Below are 15,024 nucleotides of genomic sequence, written 5' to 3'. Positions count from 1 at the left end.
CACAATCTGTTATATTCGCTTTTGTTACGTTTTAAAACCACTATCGCCATCTAGTGTTCAATAGGTCGACAGAACTAATTAAGTGTGACTGTAAATTAATCGCCTACTCAATAAATGGATGGCCACGTAATGGAAGGCTAAATGTCTCATCACCGTCGTGCATCCAGTAAGATTTTATAAGATTAAATATTTCCCCGATCTTAAATTATGAGGTATTTGGTATGATTTATGCACACTGTCGCGAAGACTGCTACTTTCGGGACGCTGCATCTCATGCACTTTACAACCTATCTACAGAAATCTATAAATCGAACATTTAGCTCAGGAAAAATGCGGGGCAACTCGTAACCAGAAAAGTAAAGCGAGACACATATTCGGGACTGAAAAATCTTGTGCTGGGTGTAGATAGTCAGTTAAGCACCCATTACCATTATACAAATGATTTCGGCGTTGCAAACAGTTTATTCACGTAAGCAAAAGTAAACCACTGATCGAAAAAAGTCCAAATCTCTCTCCCTCGCTCTCGTTTCCACACACACACACACACACACACACAGACAGAGAGACAGTTCTCTAGTATGCTGCTGCCTCCTGTTGGAAGTTTGAAAGACAAAGTGCCTTTATAACCAAAGTACATTAATTTCAGTTACTTCAGGAAAAAAAAATAAATTAGAGGTTTACCGTCCTGAAACTGCATAACGATTAAGCAATCAGGTTGTTGATGGCTTGATGAATAGACAGTTCACTTTACAATGATGCATTTCTATTTTACTATCCTAAAATGGATTAATCTCTCTCTATGTTCTATTTTCAGATGCGTAGTGATCAGCTGGATGTCTAAACTTGTAACATAACAAAATCTGAGGATTTCAAGTTTATAACAAAAACAAACAAACAAACAAACAAAATAAACAAAAAGGAAGAACTCAGAGAATGACTGCCATCTTGACTGTGTGTTACCATGTTTATACGTGAAACGCCTTGTCGTTACTGATGCCTGCAGCAGGACAGTAGGAAGTACTCATCCCTGTTTTCTTGCTGTTCATTAAATCGGTATCAAGACCAGCAATAGGCATCCTTAGTCCTCTTCCTTTTCCTCTCTCTCTCTCTCTCTCTCTCTCTCTCTCTCTCTCTCTCTCTCTCTCTCTCTCTCTCCGTCTGTATGGTCTGTCTGCCTGTGTGTTTGTATGTATGTAAACAAATTCGGTCAATTTGGAAAGTTGTTGAATTTTTCATCAGCGTTACCTTCTGTATGCATTAGCTACAGGGAGTATCTAGCCCCCATGATTTTTTGTGTTTTAGATTAAATCTCTGCAGCACTCCATCGTTCAGGTCTCTCTGGCAGAGTGACTGGAGTTTGGGAAACAGCTCTTAAAGGATTTGGAGAATGAGAAACCTGCTCTAGAGCACACACAACCTTGAACTAGGGAAGCAGTGTCAAAATTTGGTCCTGGAGGGCCAGGTTCCTGCCGGTTTTTGTTTTCACCTCTCGGTTACCTCTTGATTTTCACCTTGAAAACAGGTGTGCAGAGATTGTATTTAGTTGGTTGACAAGAAAAACAGCACGACCGTGGCCCTCCAGGACTGGATTTTGACACCCTTGAACCAGAGCAAAGTTTCACCTTTCAACATGACGAGGTCTCAAAGCAAAGAGCCAAGACATTACTGGAGAAGGCTTGGGACAGATCTATGAATGTCCTTAAGTGGCCCAGCTGAGGCCCAGACTTGAACCATACAAATGTGTGGAGAGCTCTGAAGATTGCTGTTTACCAACACTGCCTATTCAATCTGATAGAGCTTCATAGAACTTGCAAGGAAGAATGGGAGAAACTCCATGTGTGCAAAACCAGGTGTGCAAAGCTGGGAGAAGCATACCCAAGAAGACTTGCAGCTATAATGGCTGCCTAAGGCAGTCTCACAAAGTGCCAAATAAAGGGTCTAAATACACGAGAGAAATGAGAGAATTTCAGTTTTGTGCTTTTAATAATTTTTTCTTTTTACTTTGTCATTATGGGTTATTGTGTGTTGACTGGATGTTGTTATAGTTTCATATGACCGGAAGACTCGAAATATATATATATATATATATATGATAAATATCCACAAACTTGACTTAAACTGCGTGAGCTCAACATTTATTGAAGACACTCATACACTGCCATACATGCACTCCGGGTTAAACTGGACTAAACTCTCATTGTGTTACTCACCCTCCACATCAGTAACTTAATCACATCTATATTAGTTTGTGACACTATGTACCACAGGTGTGGGGGTTGGAATTTAATTAATTTTGAATCGTGTTCATAACACAAAGTGTGGAAAAAGTGAAGGGGTCTCAATACATCCTGAAAAAGATTTGAACCATTTTGGATTAAACTTGATTTAATCATACACAGTCACACACCAGTATTTTAAGTTTACTTCTACTTTAAACAGCATAAGAAAACCTGTGTTCTTGCTCACTTGTTTGACTTTTATTGTAATTTGGTACAACCAGCAGCATTATTTTCCACCAACCAGAGAAAATGAGTTTCACAGCCGCAAAGCAGACAAAGCAGTTGATTTAATAAAGCTTTTATTTTGAAAGATCACTTAACGAGCCTTTCCGTGTCTTACTTCACAATACTTGCTGATGGACAATCACCATTCACAAAATTTTTAGACATATAAGGTTCTCCTATGAGGTTCAACAAACAAAATTAATTATCAAGCAAAATATGCCAAAACATGTAATTTCCTGGCGGTTGGATAAATGCTATTTAGCCAATGTATTGTCTATCCTGAAAAAATACCCACTCTAAATGGACGGTCCGAAAAGCATGGTCACGTGTTTTTCACGGAAATGTTTTGGTGTAACACTGGAGTCACCGATGTCGATAGAAACTCCGGAAGACAGGAATGTGCTGGAGTGTAAAAGGCTCAGAGTGACAGAAACAAGGAAGTTTTTGCGGTATAGACATTTGGTATTGTAGATATGCCAAAGCTGACAGACCGGGAGCGTGATGGCTGCAGAAAGCTGTTGGAATTACTTCCAGAGACAGACTTACTGTCCCTTAGTGATACAGTAACAAACCGAATGATTTCGGTGGAGAACCCTAGAGGTGAGGCACGAAATCCTGAGAGTTCTCGAAGTTTGCGTCCCTTTGATAATAATACTGCATGAAAGATAAGTGTACTCATTTTAATTACTTTCTGCTAACTGTATCTTGTATTGAATTCGTCTTTGATGTTATATGTTCGTATACAATCGAGTCAAAAAAAATCTCGTGAGATGCTTCTAAATGATAGGTAACGCATTTCAGTGGAGCTCGTCAATGTCTTTACACTTTTTTTTTTTTTGTAATTAACAGAGGCAATTGAGGCCATTGTCACATACTCCGAAAATGCGGAGGAGCTCCTGAAGCGAAAGAAGGTGCACCGTGATGTAATCTTTAAATACCTTGCGAAAGAAGGTGTTGTGATCACACCAAGTAGCGAAAAACACCAGCTTATAAAAAGGACGCTTGAACTCTGGTCTAGCCATGTAAGCCATGTAAGTAAACTTCAACGATGTGCACATTAAAATCCATAACATTAAACCGGCATGTAACTCACTTTTGGAAACTTTCATCTTTCATTTTCCCTTCTGATACTCTTCAATCTACAGGTTTCGATTTCGGCTCCGGTTTCAACCGGTCAAAGAGCAGTTTATGCTGGAGATGGACTCTCTGATCTTACAGCCTTGAGTCAGCAGTTCTGTCACTGGTTCTACAGCCTCCTCAATTCCCACAATCCATTGATGGGTCAGCCAATGCAGGACTGGGGGCCTCAGCATTTCTGGGAAACTGTAAGACTACGGATTGGTTTTTTGGATATAGAACAGAAGATGGAGGAGTTCCATGGTGCTGAAATGGTCAGCATGCGACTAAAGGCCCTCGCAGAGGAAGAGCAGCTCTTATTTAACCCCAACATGGAAGGTCAGGGGCTGAAGTGCATATCTTCCCCTCATGGGCTGGTACTAGTAGCAGTAGCTGGAACTATTTACAGGCATAACAATTGTCTTGGCATTTTTGAGCAGGTTTTTGGTCTCATACGCTCCCCCCTGACCAATAACAGCTGGAAGATTAAATTTGTGGATTTGAAAATAACAGGACAGAATGCAATTCAAGCGGCACAGAGATCTGGACCACCTGCACTGACATTTGATTCAAGTGAGCTGCTTTCTCTGTATAGTTAAAGATCATTTGACTAGGCCTATGTCTAGTTATTAGTGGACCCTCTGAAACTTTTTGAATGGGACGTGCAATTGGCTTTCAAATTTTTTACTTTACCCTGATGCATATAGGCTAGTTTGCTTTTCATTTTAATGTCAGATAATATCTTTGTTTAAGTGGCTGTTCAAACAAATATCTTTGTTTAGCTAGCTGTAACAAAAGTCTAAAGTTAAAGTTATGTAACATAACAAAATCTAAAGATTTTATGTGTTTTTTTTATTTTGTTTTATTTTTTTAACCACAAGATGCCTTGTTGAGTAGTGATGTGATTACTTCAGTCTACAAAATCTCGGTTTTCTCACAGTTTGTCTGTTTGTTTAATTAGTGTTGGTTCGGGCAGCAGTTATGGGGATTCTTAATCTCTCTTCGCTATTTGTATGTGTTAACAAATTCTGTGAATTTGGAAAAGTTACTGAATTTCTGACCAATGTTTACTATGTGTGTACGCATGTAGGAAAAAAAAAATGTTTGAACTGTTTGGGTCAAATGTGATTTAATCCTAAATGCCTACATGCTAATGCTTCATAAGAAGTGATCTGTCATTTCAGTTCAGTTTTGCTTTATCTGTAGTTCTGCTTTATCTGTTGAACATAAGGGAATCTGAGTTCTTGCTCATTTGCTTGGCTTTTAATGTCATCTGATACAGTCAGCAGCAGTATGTAAAACACTCTACGTATGTAAAGCAGCAGTGGTAATTCTTACCTTTACATTCATTCATTCTCTAAGCTGCTTATCCTAATTAGGGTTGCGAGGGGTGCTGGAGCCTATCCCAGCGTTCATTGGGTGAAAGGCGGGGAAACAGCCTGGACAGGTCGCCAGTCCATCACAGTCTTACATTTACAATGTAGTTGAAATTGCATCAAACGCACAGAGAGGATTGTGGATTAATTAGAGTGCATTAACAAAGCAAGGCTTTGATTACCCACTGGTATGCTAATGAAATAATCTTCTGATCGAAATCTGTTTACCTAATCCACTGTGGCACAGTGAAGAAATCACCAAGGCCAAAGATGGCACGACACACTATTATTTTCATTTAATGAAAACTTTTTCTTTATGACTTATTGTGTCCTGTTACTTTTCCAACACACACACAAACACACACACACACACACGTTTAAAAAACAGATATGAAACTGGTTGAGTTGTTTTCCATAGCTCTGTTATTTGAGTGCTGGATTTGAATTCATTTGTTTAAGGCTTGCAAATAATTGAAGCACTCATTTTTTACTTAATGAGCAGGCCTCTGACTTGAACCAGTTAAGCGGCTGGCTGTTTGGAAGTCATCCATGGCTATATTTCCTCTCATTCCAAACTTCTCACCAGTGGTTTAAAATTCAATGGAATAAGACCTTAACATGGTGGAAAAGTTTGTTACATGGTATAGAGAAGACTTAAGGTTTAGATGTTATTATTATTATTATTATTATTATCGTCATTATCATCATCATCACCACCACCACCACCACCATCATCATCATCATCATCATCATCATCATCATCATCATCATCATCATCATTATTATTATTATTATTATTAGGCATTAATTCCTGCAATGCAACAAAGAAACTACGCTCATTCCTTTTTTTTCATCAGGGAGAAATGAGTTCCTCTCTGTGAAGTGAAGTGGAGTGTATGCACTAATGGCATTGATGGGAGTGGTACAACATGCAGCAGCGACAGTGTGGTTTTGGTGGGAAATGTTACATGTGGGAAATTATTCTTGGCATTTTCTTCAAAGACGAGTGAATCTTAATATCTTTTCTGGAGCCATGCTTTTATGGCTCAATATGCCATAGTTGTGGCAAATGAAAGCAGTACAGTCATTGATCTTTTTCCTGTTCGTCTCACAGAAAGAAAAATAACAAGCAGCTTGCCCTCTGTCTTTATGGCACTTGGCATAGCTTTTTTTAATAAATGGTTTGGCCAATTCTTGCAGCTATGACACACTGGATCAAAAAAAAAAAAGAAAAAAGAAAAAAAAGAAAGAAAATGAAAAAAACTGTTCGTTAGTGTCTTCTTGGGTCACTGTGACTCTTTTTTTTTTCCTTTTTAATGGAGAAGTGTGTTTCTCGTAAAGATTATGTTAACCCTTAGTTATGTAAGTCTTTAAAGTTTGTGGTGAACTGCAATGATTCTAACATTTAAAATAACAGTTATTTGTGTTTGTAGCTTTAAGCTTTGTAAGTTAAAGGACAGAAAGTATTTCTCTCTGCAAGGCTGTACATTAATTTAAAACTGACAGTCTAAGCGTTTACAAAGTACTTGCATATGATTAATAGGGAAAAAAAAGGTAAAAGTTTGTGTTCTTCTGAGGTGACTCTCAAAATGATGAGATGATAAAATTATATTATGGTTAACTTTTTCAAAACTACGATACAAAGCTAACCTAGTGTTCCACTTTTCCAAGGTCTTTTTCAACTCTATTTGGAAAGGTGTTGTAATCCCCTGTTGGGGGCGCTGTAGCTTTATTTTTTTTAACATTTGCATTTTGATCTCTGGCCAGATCAGAAGCTTTTAAACCGATTACGTGAGGAAAGTCATCAATTTCAATGCACACTCCGCATTGGTTTATGTAATACGGCAATATATTATAGCCCAGGTCGTGAACAAGACGATAAATTTTAAGTTTATTGTGTATGGCTTGCTATTAAATTAACGGAGTTCTAAAGAAAAGCCTTTTAAATGTTTTCCAAAACTATGAAACATATTGTAGAGGATATTAAAACTCTTGATAATTCATTGATGGATTTGAGTGGGGACATCAGCAGACAGCACAGCGATAGAACAAACTTTACATAAACTCCTGAAGATTTATGTGTGTGGGGCAGAATCAATCAAATGAAAGTAATCTTTCTGTTCAACCTTGGCAGACCAATTAAACTGAAATGTTGAGTCGAATGAAAACCGCAATACAAATTTCAAACGTGTAATTCAATGGGAACACGGCCTGAAATGCCAACGACTAAGTCTGAAGTGCGTAAGAGGTCGCGCTGTTTCTTTGGGAAGGGCAAAACCTCGGGAGAAGGTCGTCATTTATCAACTGACCTGCGTACATTACAAAAACACATGGTCGCACTATTACCTTAGGCTTAGGAATGCTGTGCGATGCAGACAGTCGAGAAAAACCCCCACATACCCCCACCACACCACCCAGAAACGTCTGGCTACATGATTAAGAGAGTGCCATATTTAGGAATGTGACTTAAACCAATTGTTTAGTTTTTGTTTGTGTGAAGTGTTTCTTTTACTTTAAGAGGAAATTTGTTTGTCGCAACCAATAGTTTGCTGACCGAAACTTCCCTAGTTTACCAAAACTTTTGTGACTCAGATGTTTATGACTCTTTTCCCATAGATCGTTTTAAATCAGGAATGAATGCGGAGAACTGTCTGAATTAAGGCCAAGTATCCCATTATATAATTTGTTAAATAATGTTAAGCAATCTGGCATTTTCATTCTCTCAATGTGTAAGACCCACACTTATTACCATAGGTGGAAAGCAGCTGACATCATTGTTCTGTTTCCTCAGAGACCGTTCTTGACTTAAGCGGCGGACGGCTTTTACTGTCAACTTTCTCTGGCTCGTCCCAGTATAGGCTTACACGTGCATAATTATTTCACGTAAACAGAGGAACTCTCAGAGCTCGGATTTAAAGAAACAAACAGAGTCAGTTCGGGGATTATATGCTTTCGTCTTGTAGCACTGCTATGAAGAACAACCAGCAGAAGGTGTAAAAAGCACATTTTAAAGAGCTATGAAAGTAATGAAAGCAAAAACAAACAAACAAACAGAAGGAAAAAAAAACAGTTACACTGGATGAATCCTAATAAAACATCATTTGTAATATGCAGCGCGCAAACTTGAATGAACGCTCATGTAAACGTTCCCTCAATAACCGACTCGCAACCGATTTTATGAGAGTATCACAAGAATTTCAGATCTTTTTTTTTTTGTAGTGACGCATTACTCTGTATTATTAAGGATTCTGCCAGCAGGCTGGCAGAGGCCGTTGCAGTGGCCAGTGAGGCTGGTTCCAGCGTGGTGCTGAATGGAGAAATGATCATGTTATCTTCCTGTGCCAGGAGCTTGTCAGGTTGCCTCTGGCCTGCCGTCTGCAATGCCAACGTCCTCTGGCTCCTCCAGGACATCTGCCGTGCAGTGCTGCCTCTCTGCATCTTAATACCGATCTGCAGCCCACTGGTAGCCTGTTTATATTAATTGCCCTTGCCTCCTTCGCTGTTTGCCACTGATTACACTCATTAATTTCAATTCCCCTATGAACCTCCTCCACCCTCCCACCCTCTTCTCTCTCTCTCTCCATGACGTCAGCATGTGGACATTTGGAGGCTGTTAGGAGCTGTTAATAGTCCACCATGTTTGTATCCTTTATATGTATGAGTGGGTACTATAAGGCTAGGGATAAAGTTCTGACCTTAAGAGTGATCACACCCACGTTCACAACTTAAGTAAAACAAATGTTGGAGCCATTCACATGGATATTTACAGTCGTTGAATACAGGGTATGAGAGAGGGGGCTGCTCTGAGCAACACAAAAGGTATGGATAAAAGGGTGTAGTTTTGCACGTTTGAAATGGAGGGCTTAGAATGTGTATTCATCGTCATCTTCTCTCTCCCACTGCTGCTCCAAAGAACAGCTGTACGGCTCTGTCTGTATGTGTCACCTCACAGCAAGGCCATCCTGGGAAAGTGAGTCTGAAAGAATGATTCATTTTACAGCAGTACCGTTACTGGCCTCATGGGGGTGACACTTCAGGGGTCAATGGTTTTTTTGGCTCTTGGCAGAGGAAAAGGCTCCCACCTTCCTCGATCCTGACTTCCTGTCAAAGACCTAATCCAATTAGAGAACACTCTTTCTGCAGAGGAATGGAAATGGCAAAAGTCAATTTGCCAACGGAGAGTCACGTTACGTAACTCTTCTTTTTTTTTTTCCTCTCTCTCTTTTTTCCCCCCCTTTGTTCTTCTTTTTTTCCTAGGAGGTCATTTTGAGATGATTTCCTCTTGTACTTGACTTACCCATGGGGTCTTACTAGAACCTAGACACTCCAACATTCTTTACAAAGTCACTCCAACAGTTTGCTTAAATGGTTTCAATTCTCCTAGTGCTAAAGCAGCACTTTCCCTAAGGGGTATTGTGGCATGTTGCCTGGCGCACTGGACAGGTTGCTGCAAAGGAGAGGAGCTGTCTGCTCTAGGAGAAGGTCACATTGATTGATAAAATGTCCCTCCGCAGTACTGTGAGTACTGTCTGTCCCTTAGGACTCCTGCTCTTTGTTTGTGTGTGAGGGGTGTACAGCCTACAGTCCTTGATAATTTGACTGAGAGCGGAGTAAATCGATGGCCGTCAGTAGATCCAGCTGTTAGCTGCATGCCTCCGTTGGACTTGATATGCCTGCTGCTGACATCCAGGAGTGTCTTCATTCATCCTAATCTAGGTCTGGCCCCTGGGCACCTCCATCCCTTCGTTTTTATTTCCCCCGATGATTCAGCCGACCAAATTCTCAGCACCGGAGGCTTTGGGGCAGGGTGGGGGGGGGCGGGGGGGGGGGGGGGGGGGGTAACGTTACATCTGTCATTACGTCATCGCAACGGCTACTTGACAGCACAGGCACAGTATCCAGTGTGTCAGCATGTTTGTTTCCAGAACGACAAAAACAAAGCAAAAAACTTTCTCTCTCTCTTTTTTTTTTTATTATCATTATTGAAAAAAAACAAACAAACAAAAAAAAAACTTGTGTGTCACCCAAGGAGTTTGAAATCTATGACATGGGATATAACCAGGGCTTATTTGAGGACTGAAATAGAACAGAGCCCTGTTAGCAAACTGTGTAAGCAATTCTCTCCCCAAACTTCTGCTGATGAGACAATTTTATCCACCTATAGAACGCCAACTCAATCCACGCATGATCCTTCCTCAACACAAATGGAGAATATGAATAATTCAATCGTCCCTTTATTCAGAAGCAAGAGAAGGGAGAGCTTCCAGACCGTTTTACTCCCCCTTTTCACGCGACTTCAGCCCTACCTTATATGTTAGCTCTACTGAAAAGTTACTGTCTTTATGAAGAAGCTAGTTTTTAAAAAGTCAAAGGCAAAATGTGTTTCACATGTGAACGTGCCCCCCCCCCCCCCCAAAAAAACCTCCTATTTAAACACAGACTTTACAATTTCAAATACATTTTCTCAAAACTCACTTCTGCCTTTTCAACTGAGACTCGCGTTTATTTTACAAATCCAATGTTTTACGCTCAGTGTATAATCATTTCGATGAGAAACGATGCGTCTGTGTGTTCATTGCGACTTTGTAAACAGGTCCTCCTCTGTGTTTCTTGGCAAAAGACAAAAAAAAAAGCCTGAAAACGAGAATACGTTAAGTTCAGTTGTCTCAGAAATCTTCTCATGATTCTGGACCAACAGCATCGCAGAATTTGCACATTGAGGGGGCCAGCAGGGGTGGTGAACTTGTGCACTCTAGACCACCGAGAGATACGCTGTTGTGAGTGTGGCGGTTGGATGTAATTCAGAACAAAAGCAGAGACACGTCTGGAAAAGACTGTCTCGATGCAGCGTGCCCAAGAGCAAACCTTTGCCACCCACTTCAATTACAGGAAACTGCAACTTCACTGCTGCTCTGCCAAATTAGGCTGTGTGCTTATGAAAGAGACCCAGATGAACAAACACATTCTGCCAAACTTAATATCAAACAATGAACATTTAATTGACACGGTTTTAGTAAGTTTAGCTTTTAAAATAGCAACGAGGCACTGAAGGAAATTAGATATTACTTAATCTTAATAAAGAAAACATTCTCAACAGTTGGATTGACGGTTAACGATTGCCTTCATGTAGTTATTTGAACCAAACCATGAAATGTAGTCTATAATTTTTTTCTTGAACTGCCCATAACACAGGCACATAGTTTAGCATATTTCATCCCAGTCAAAACATTTTAAATGAAAGAAAATTAAATGAAAATTGTTTAGTGGTATGCACGGTCAGTCCAGTAATTTGAAGTTGTTTATTTTACAATGTGAATATAAACAACAGATGATAAAACTTCTACATGTAAATATTACAGAAATGTTTATAACAAAATGATTGCTTTTGATGTAGTGACTATAAGCTACTGTGTAAAATGTTTCACAGTAACACAGAAAGAATTTGGAAAAAAAGGTCCACTCATCCTCAAAAGCTATATATCAGTGTATATTTCACTGTAACTTTAACTGTCACTTAAATTATTCCTTTACTTCCAAGATTTTTCACCAGATGAAGGTCATTCGTCTTCATTTTTTCTCTTCCCTCTCTTTCCTGTAACATCGATTCAAATAGCTCTGAGTGTTTAGTTAACTCTGTGAACTTGTGTAATTACAGCAAAGTGTCTAAAATGATGGCCATCAATCAAATGCTTCCATAGCGGTGTTAGGTTTCTGTGTGCTCTTTTGACATCACCTTAAAACAGTTAATGGACTACCATCAGCTCCATTGAGAATCAGTTCGAGAACGCGTAGATGTCAGAGACTTCTCTCTGACGGCTGCCGAAAGACACGAAACGGTTATGTCAAAAGTTGTGAGCGTGATGGTACAGAAATAACAAGGAGTTTCAAGGTGGGTACGCCGTGTGAATGTAGCTATGTCAGGCAGTGGTGATGTTCTGAAAGAGCCATCACGTATATGAGTGAACGCTGGTTCACTGGACACGTTATTTTGCAGTGGCTTTAAATCACTGTGTGATATAAAGTCAACTGTCCTAAGTAGGGCAATAAATCTAAGGACATTAACAAAGTGAGGGTAATCAAAATATCAGCTTTATGCCTGATGCTGAATCAAGGCTCCAAGGACATTGATTGACATTTTATAAAGCCACAGCAATTTAGAAGTATTGATAGTGTTTAATTTAGCTACAAGTTCATTAAATTAAGGCGCTGTCAGGGGCCTGATGTGTTCTAAGTGCTGGTAAAGAAAGTGAATGAATGCGAAAGTGGGAAAGGTTGAGTGTTTTGTGGAGTTCTGTCCTTGTTCTTTTAAAGAGTCAGCTATGTGAATACAAATGAAACAGACAGGTAAAAACAATGGCTTTTTTTTTTTTTGTGTGTGTGGTCCACCGCAATATGCCTCCAGTGCTACGGTCCTGAAAAACAGAATTAAACAACGTCAAGGCACAAATTTATTACTACAATATATGTTTGAATCCCCCACCCCCCCATCAGAAGAACTTTGCATGTATAATTCATACTTGTCCCCATCTGTTTAACCTTTCTGTCTCTCTGGAACGTGTCATTGTGTCATTATGTGCAAACACAGAGATTCTATATGTCATTGTTCCAGATCTGCCAGACACAGTGTGATGACAGGCATCGTGGAAGGTTTAATGTTTCAGGTAAAGGCCGGCTGTTTCAATTTGCCGTGGCCGGTCTCGGCGGAAATCAGATGCTTGCCAGGTCAATAGCTTGTGGCTGAGGAGGGCGATAGCATCCTAAGGAAAAACACCTTCAGTAAAACAGCGTTGTCATGACAATGCAATGGGAGTAAAATTCATCGCAAAGCATGATTTATTAAGCCATCCCTCTCGCCCCCCCCACCAAAAAAAACTAGGCCAGTTGCGTATGGGCTCTTTACAGGCCTGTAAAGCATATTAACTTCCATTTTGCTCATTACAAAGTGACCAAATTGACTTTTAATGGGCATTTGAGAGGGAAGGAGATTTACTCTTTCCTTATTTGCCTGTGGGCAGAGAAGGAGTCGACATTTTCTGATGGTTTTTCGAGCCACAGTGGGTGTTGTGCTATTCTGGAACATGACAGCTCAACGACACTGTCCAGTCCCTCTGTACCCTCTTATAATGCACAAATGGGCATGACATGAAACTGGCAGCTGTTTTTTTTTTTGAGGTCGCGCGGTTGGCAATAAACCCGATTCTGAATATGGAGCTGCTGCCGCTTGTACGTCTGTTGTGCGTGAGTGGCACAGTTGAGCCCCGCTTTGTCTAGACGCGCGACCACACAAGGCGGTGCTGGTTCCAATCAGAAAAGGTTACCATCTGCCTGTGTAAACTTTAGAAGTGAAAAAAAAAAAAAAAAAGAGGCTTGTGTGGCACACACATGTTTGCCGCGTGGCTTCGAGCGAAAAAACCGTCCTCGGCGAATGGAATCCTCAGCAAACCTGCAGACGTACAGAACACGGCAGCTACTCCAGTGAATAGATTTCTCATGCTGAAAGAGATGCACTATAGAAACACATCTGTGCTGCTTAAGACCTGGTGGATGATGTTGGCACAACCATGAACTTGATGAAAAGTGTTAATGACCACATATTGGTTTAGTTTGGCTATATGTTGACCACCTGTGACAGACATAGTAACATTGAAAATTGTTTAATGAATCTTTGGTGGTTCTGTAAATATTGGGTTCAATGATTACATTAGCTTAATTACACTATTTACAATACTTTTACTGCACATGAATTAACTCTATTCCAAAAAAGGGAATAAGGAGAGTAATATATATTTATATATATAGTGGTGTTTTCACACAGTGAAGCTTTGGTTTCTATGGTGAAATAAAGCTTGATTAGTACTGATAGACTCCCAGAGAGCTGCATTAGCTGTGCTACCTATAGGATCGCAGTAAACTGGCAGATCAATGTTCTCAGAGAACTGCCAAAGCTGTGTTGTGATTCCAGACACAGAAAACAGTTTACGTCTGTTGTGTTATGAGGACATAGGCAGAGTGGTAATCTCAGTCTGAGAGAACTGCCTGATCTTGCTGTGTTGTGCAGATATAGGTAAGGCAGGTAATCACAGCCAACCCCCCCCCCCCCCTTCCAAAATAGCCTGTTCTCACTGTGTCATCTCCATGAGAATGCAGAGGCATAGTGGAGAGCGAACCAATGAGATGCAGTGGGAGAATTAGACACTGACAGCTTTCTCTGCCTGGTTAATTGAGGTGATAGATACTCTTGACATTTATCTAAGCAGCGCTGAGAAGATTAAGACATATTTTGTTCTCATGCTTTTTCCCATATTAGAGGAGGTCACTTCCCGAGGTCTTTTTAATATGCCTATGCAATTAATAACGCTTCATATCTCTGCACGTTTAAAGTTCTCTTTCAAGCGTGAGATAAAAAAAAAAAAACCCTCTTGCCCTCTCTGTGCTGTTTGCTTGAAATTAGACTAATCTCTTTTAAGTTCACCCTCTGGGTGTGCACTTTCATTTTATTTTATTTTTTCTCTTCCGTTCTCTCCTGCAGCCCCCTGACAATGAATACTGAGTGGGATGAATAAAAATGATATCTTATTGAATGTCTCAAAAAAAAAAAAGGTCTCACTTCTGTTGATTTAAATATTCAGGTTGCATTCATCTGATATGTAATTCTTCTGAATATTTAGGGAAGGATACAAGGCAGACATGTATTTAGGTACTTGACTTCACTATCAGTTTAGGTGAGTTTTTTGTTTCAATTTACAGCAGGGGCCTTTGATTTCAACTGGGACAATTCAGAACTGCATGCTTCCTTGTGTCTGTTGTAGGCTGATGTGTTCCAATACACAACCTGGCTTTTGTAGTGTGTACTGTTCTGGATCCCTGTTGAGTCTCCTCTGAAAACATATCCTTTCTGATCCCTGCATGACCATCCCTTTACAGTCTGCACTGCTGGGTCCCTGAGTCTGTCTCGGAATCTGTAGACCTGTCCCTCTTCACAGACAGCCTCTTTATTACTGTCGTGGCTGGCCCTCACAGGCTTTGAA

General features: G+C 40.1%; 1 protein-coding gene across 1 annotated transcript; it reads left to right on the top strand.

Moving 5' to 3' along the window:
- The first annotated feature begins 2,940 nt into the window (after window positions 1-2,940).
- On the top strand, window positions 2,941-4,219 carry c10h3orf38 (chromosome 10 C3orf38 homolog). The gene is made up of 3 exons (XM_030787315.1): window positions 2,941-3,104; window positions 3,354-3,535; window positions 3,650-4,219. The coding sequence occupies exons 1-3, from the start codon at window positions 2,978-2,980 to the stop codon at window positions 4,217-4,219; spliced, it is 879 nt and encodes a 292-aa protein (XP_030643175.1). The 5' UTR covers window positions 2,941-2,977.
- The last annotated feature ends 10,805 nt before the right edge of the window (window positions 4,220-15,024 follow it).

This window comes from Chanos chanos, chromosome 10 (assembly GCF_902362185.1).
Source record: "Chanos chanos chromosome 10, fChaCha1.1, whole genome shotgun sequence".
NCBI classification, from domain to species: Eukaryota; Metazoa; Chordata; class Actinopteri; order Gonorynchiformes; family Chanidae; genus Chanos; species Chanos chanos.
Note: the sequence above shows the minus strand (reverse complement) of the source record. Positions and strands in the feature narration are given on the sequence as shown.

Excerpts from the sequence above, each read along its gene's own strand:
- c10h3orf38 (XM_030787315.1), top strand. The coding sequence starts at position 2,978 with ATGCCAAAGCTGACAGACCGGGAGCGTGATGGCTGCAGAAAGCTGTTG. Across the intron at positions 3,105-3,353 it reads TTCGGTGGAGAACCCTAGAG|AGGCAATTGAGGCCATTGTC; the intron begins GTGAGGCACGAA and ends TGTAATTAACAG. Across the intron at positions 3,536-3,649 it reads GGTCTAGCCATGTAAGCCAT|GTTTCGATTTCGGCTCCGGT; the intron begins GTAAGTAAACTT and ends TTCAATCTACAG.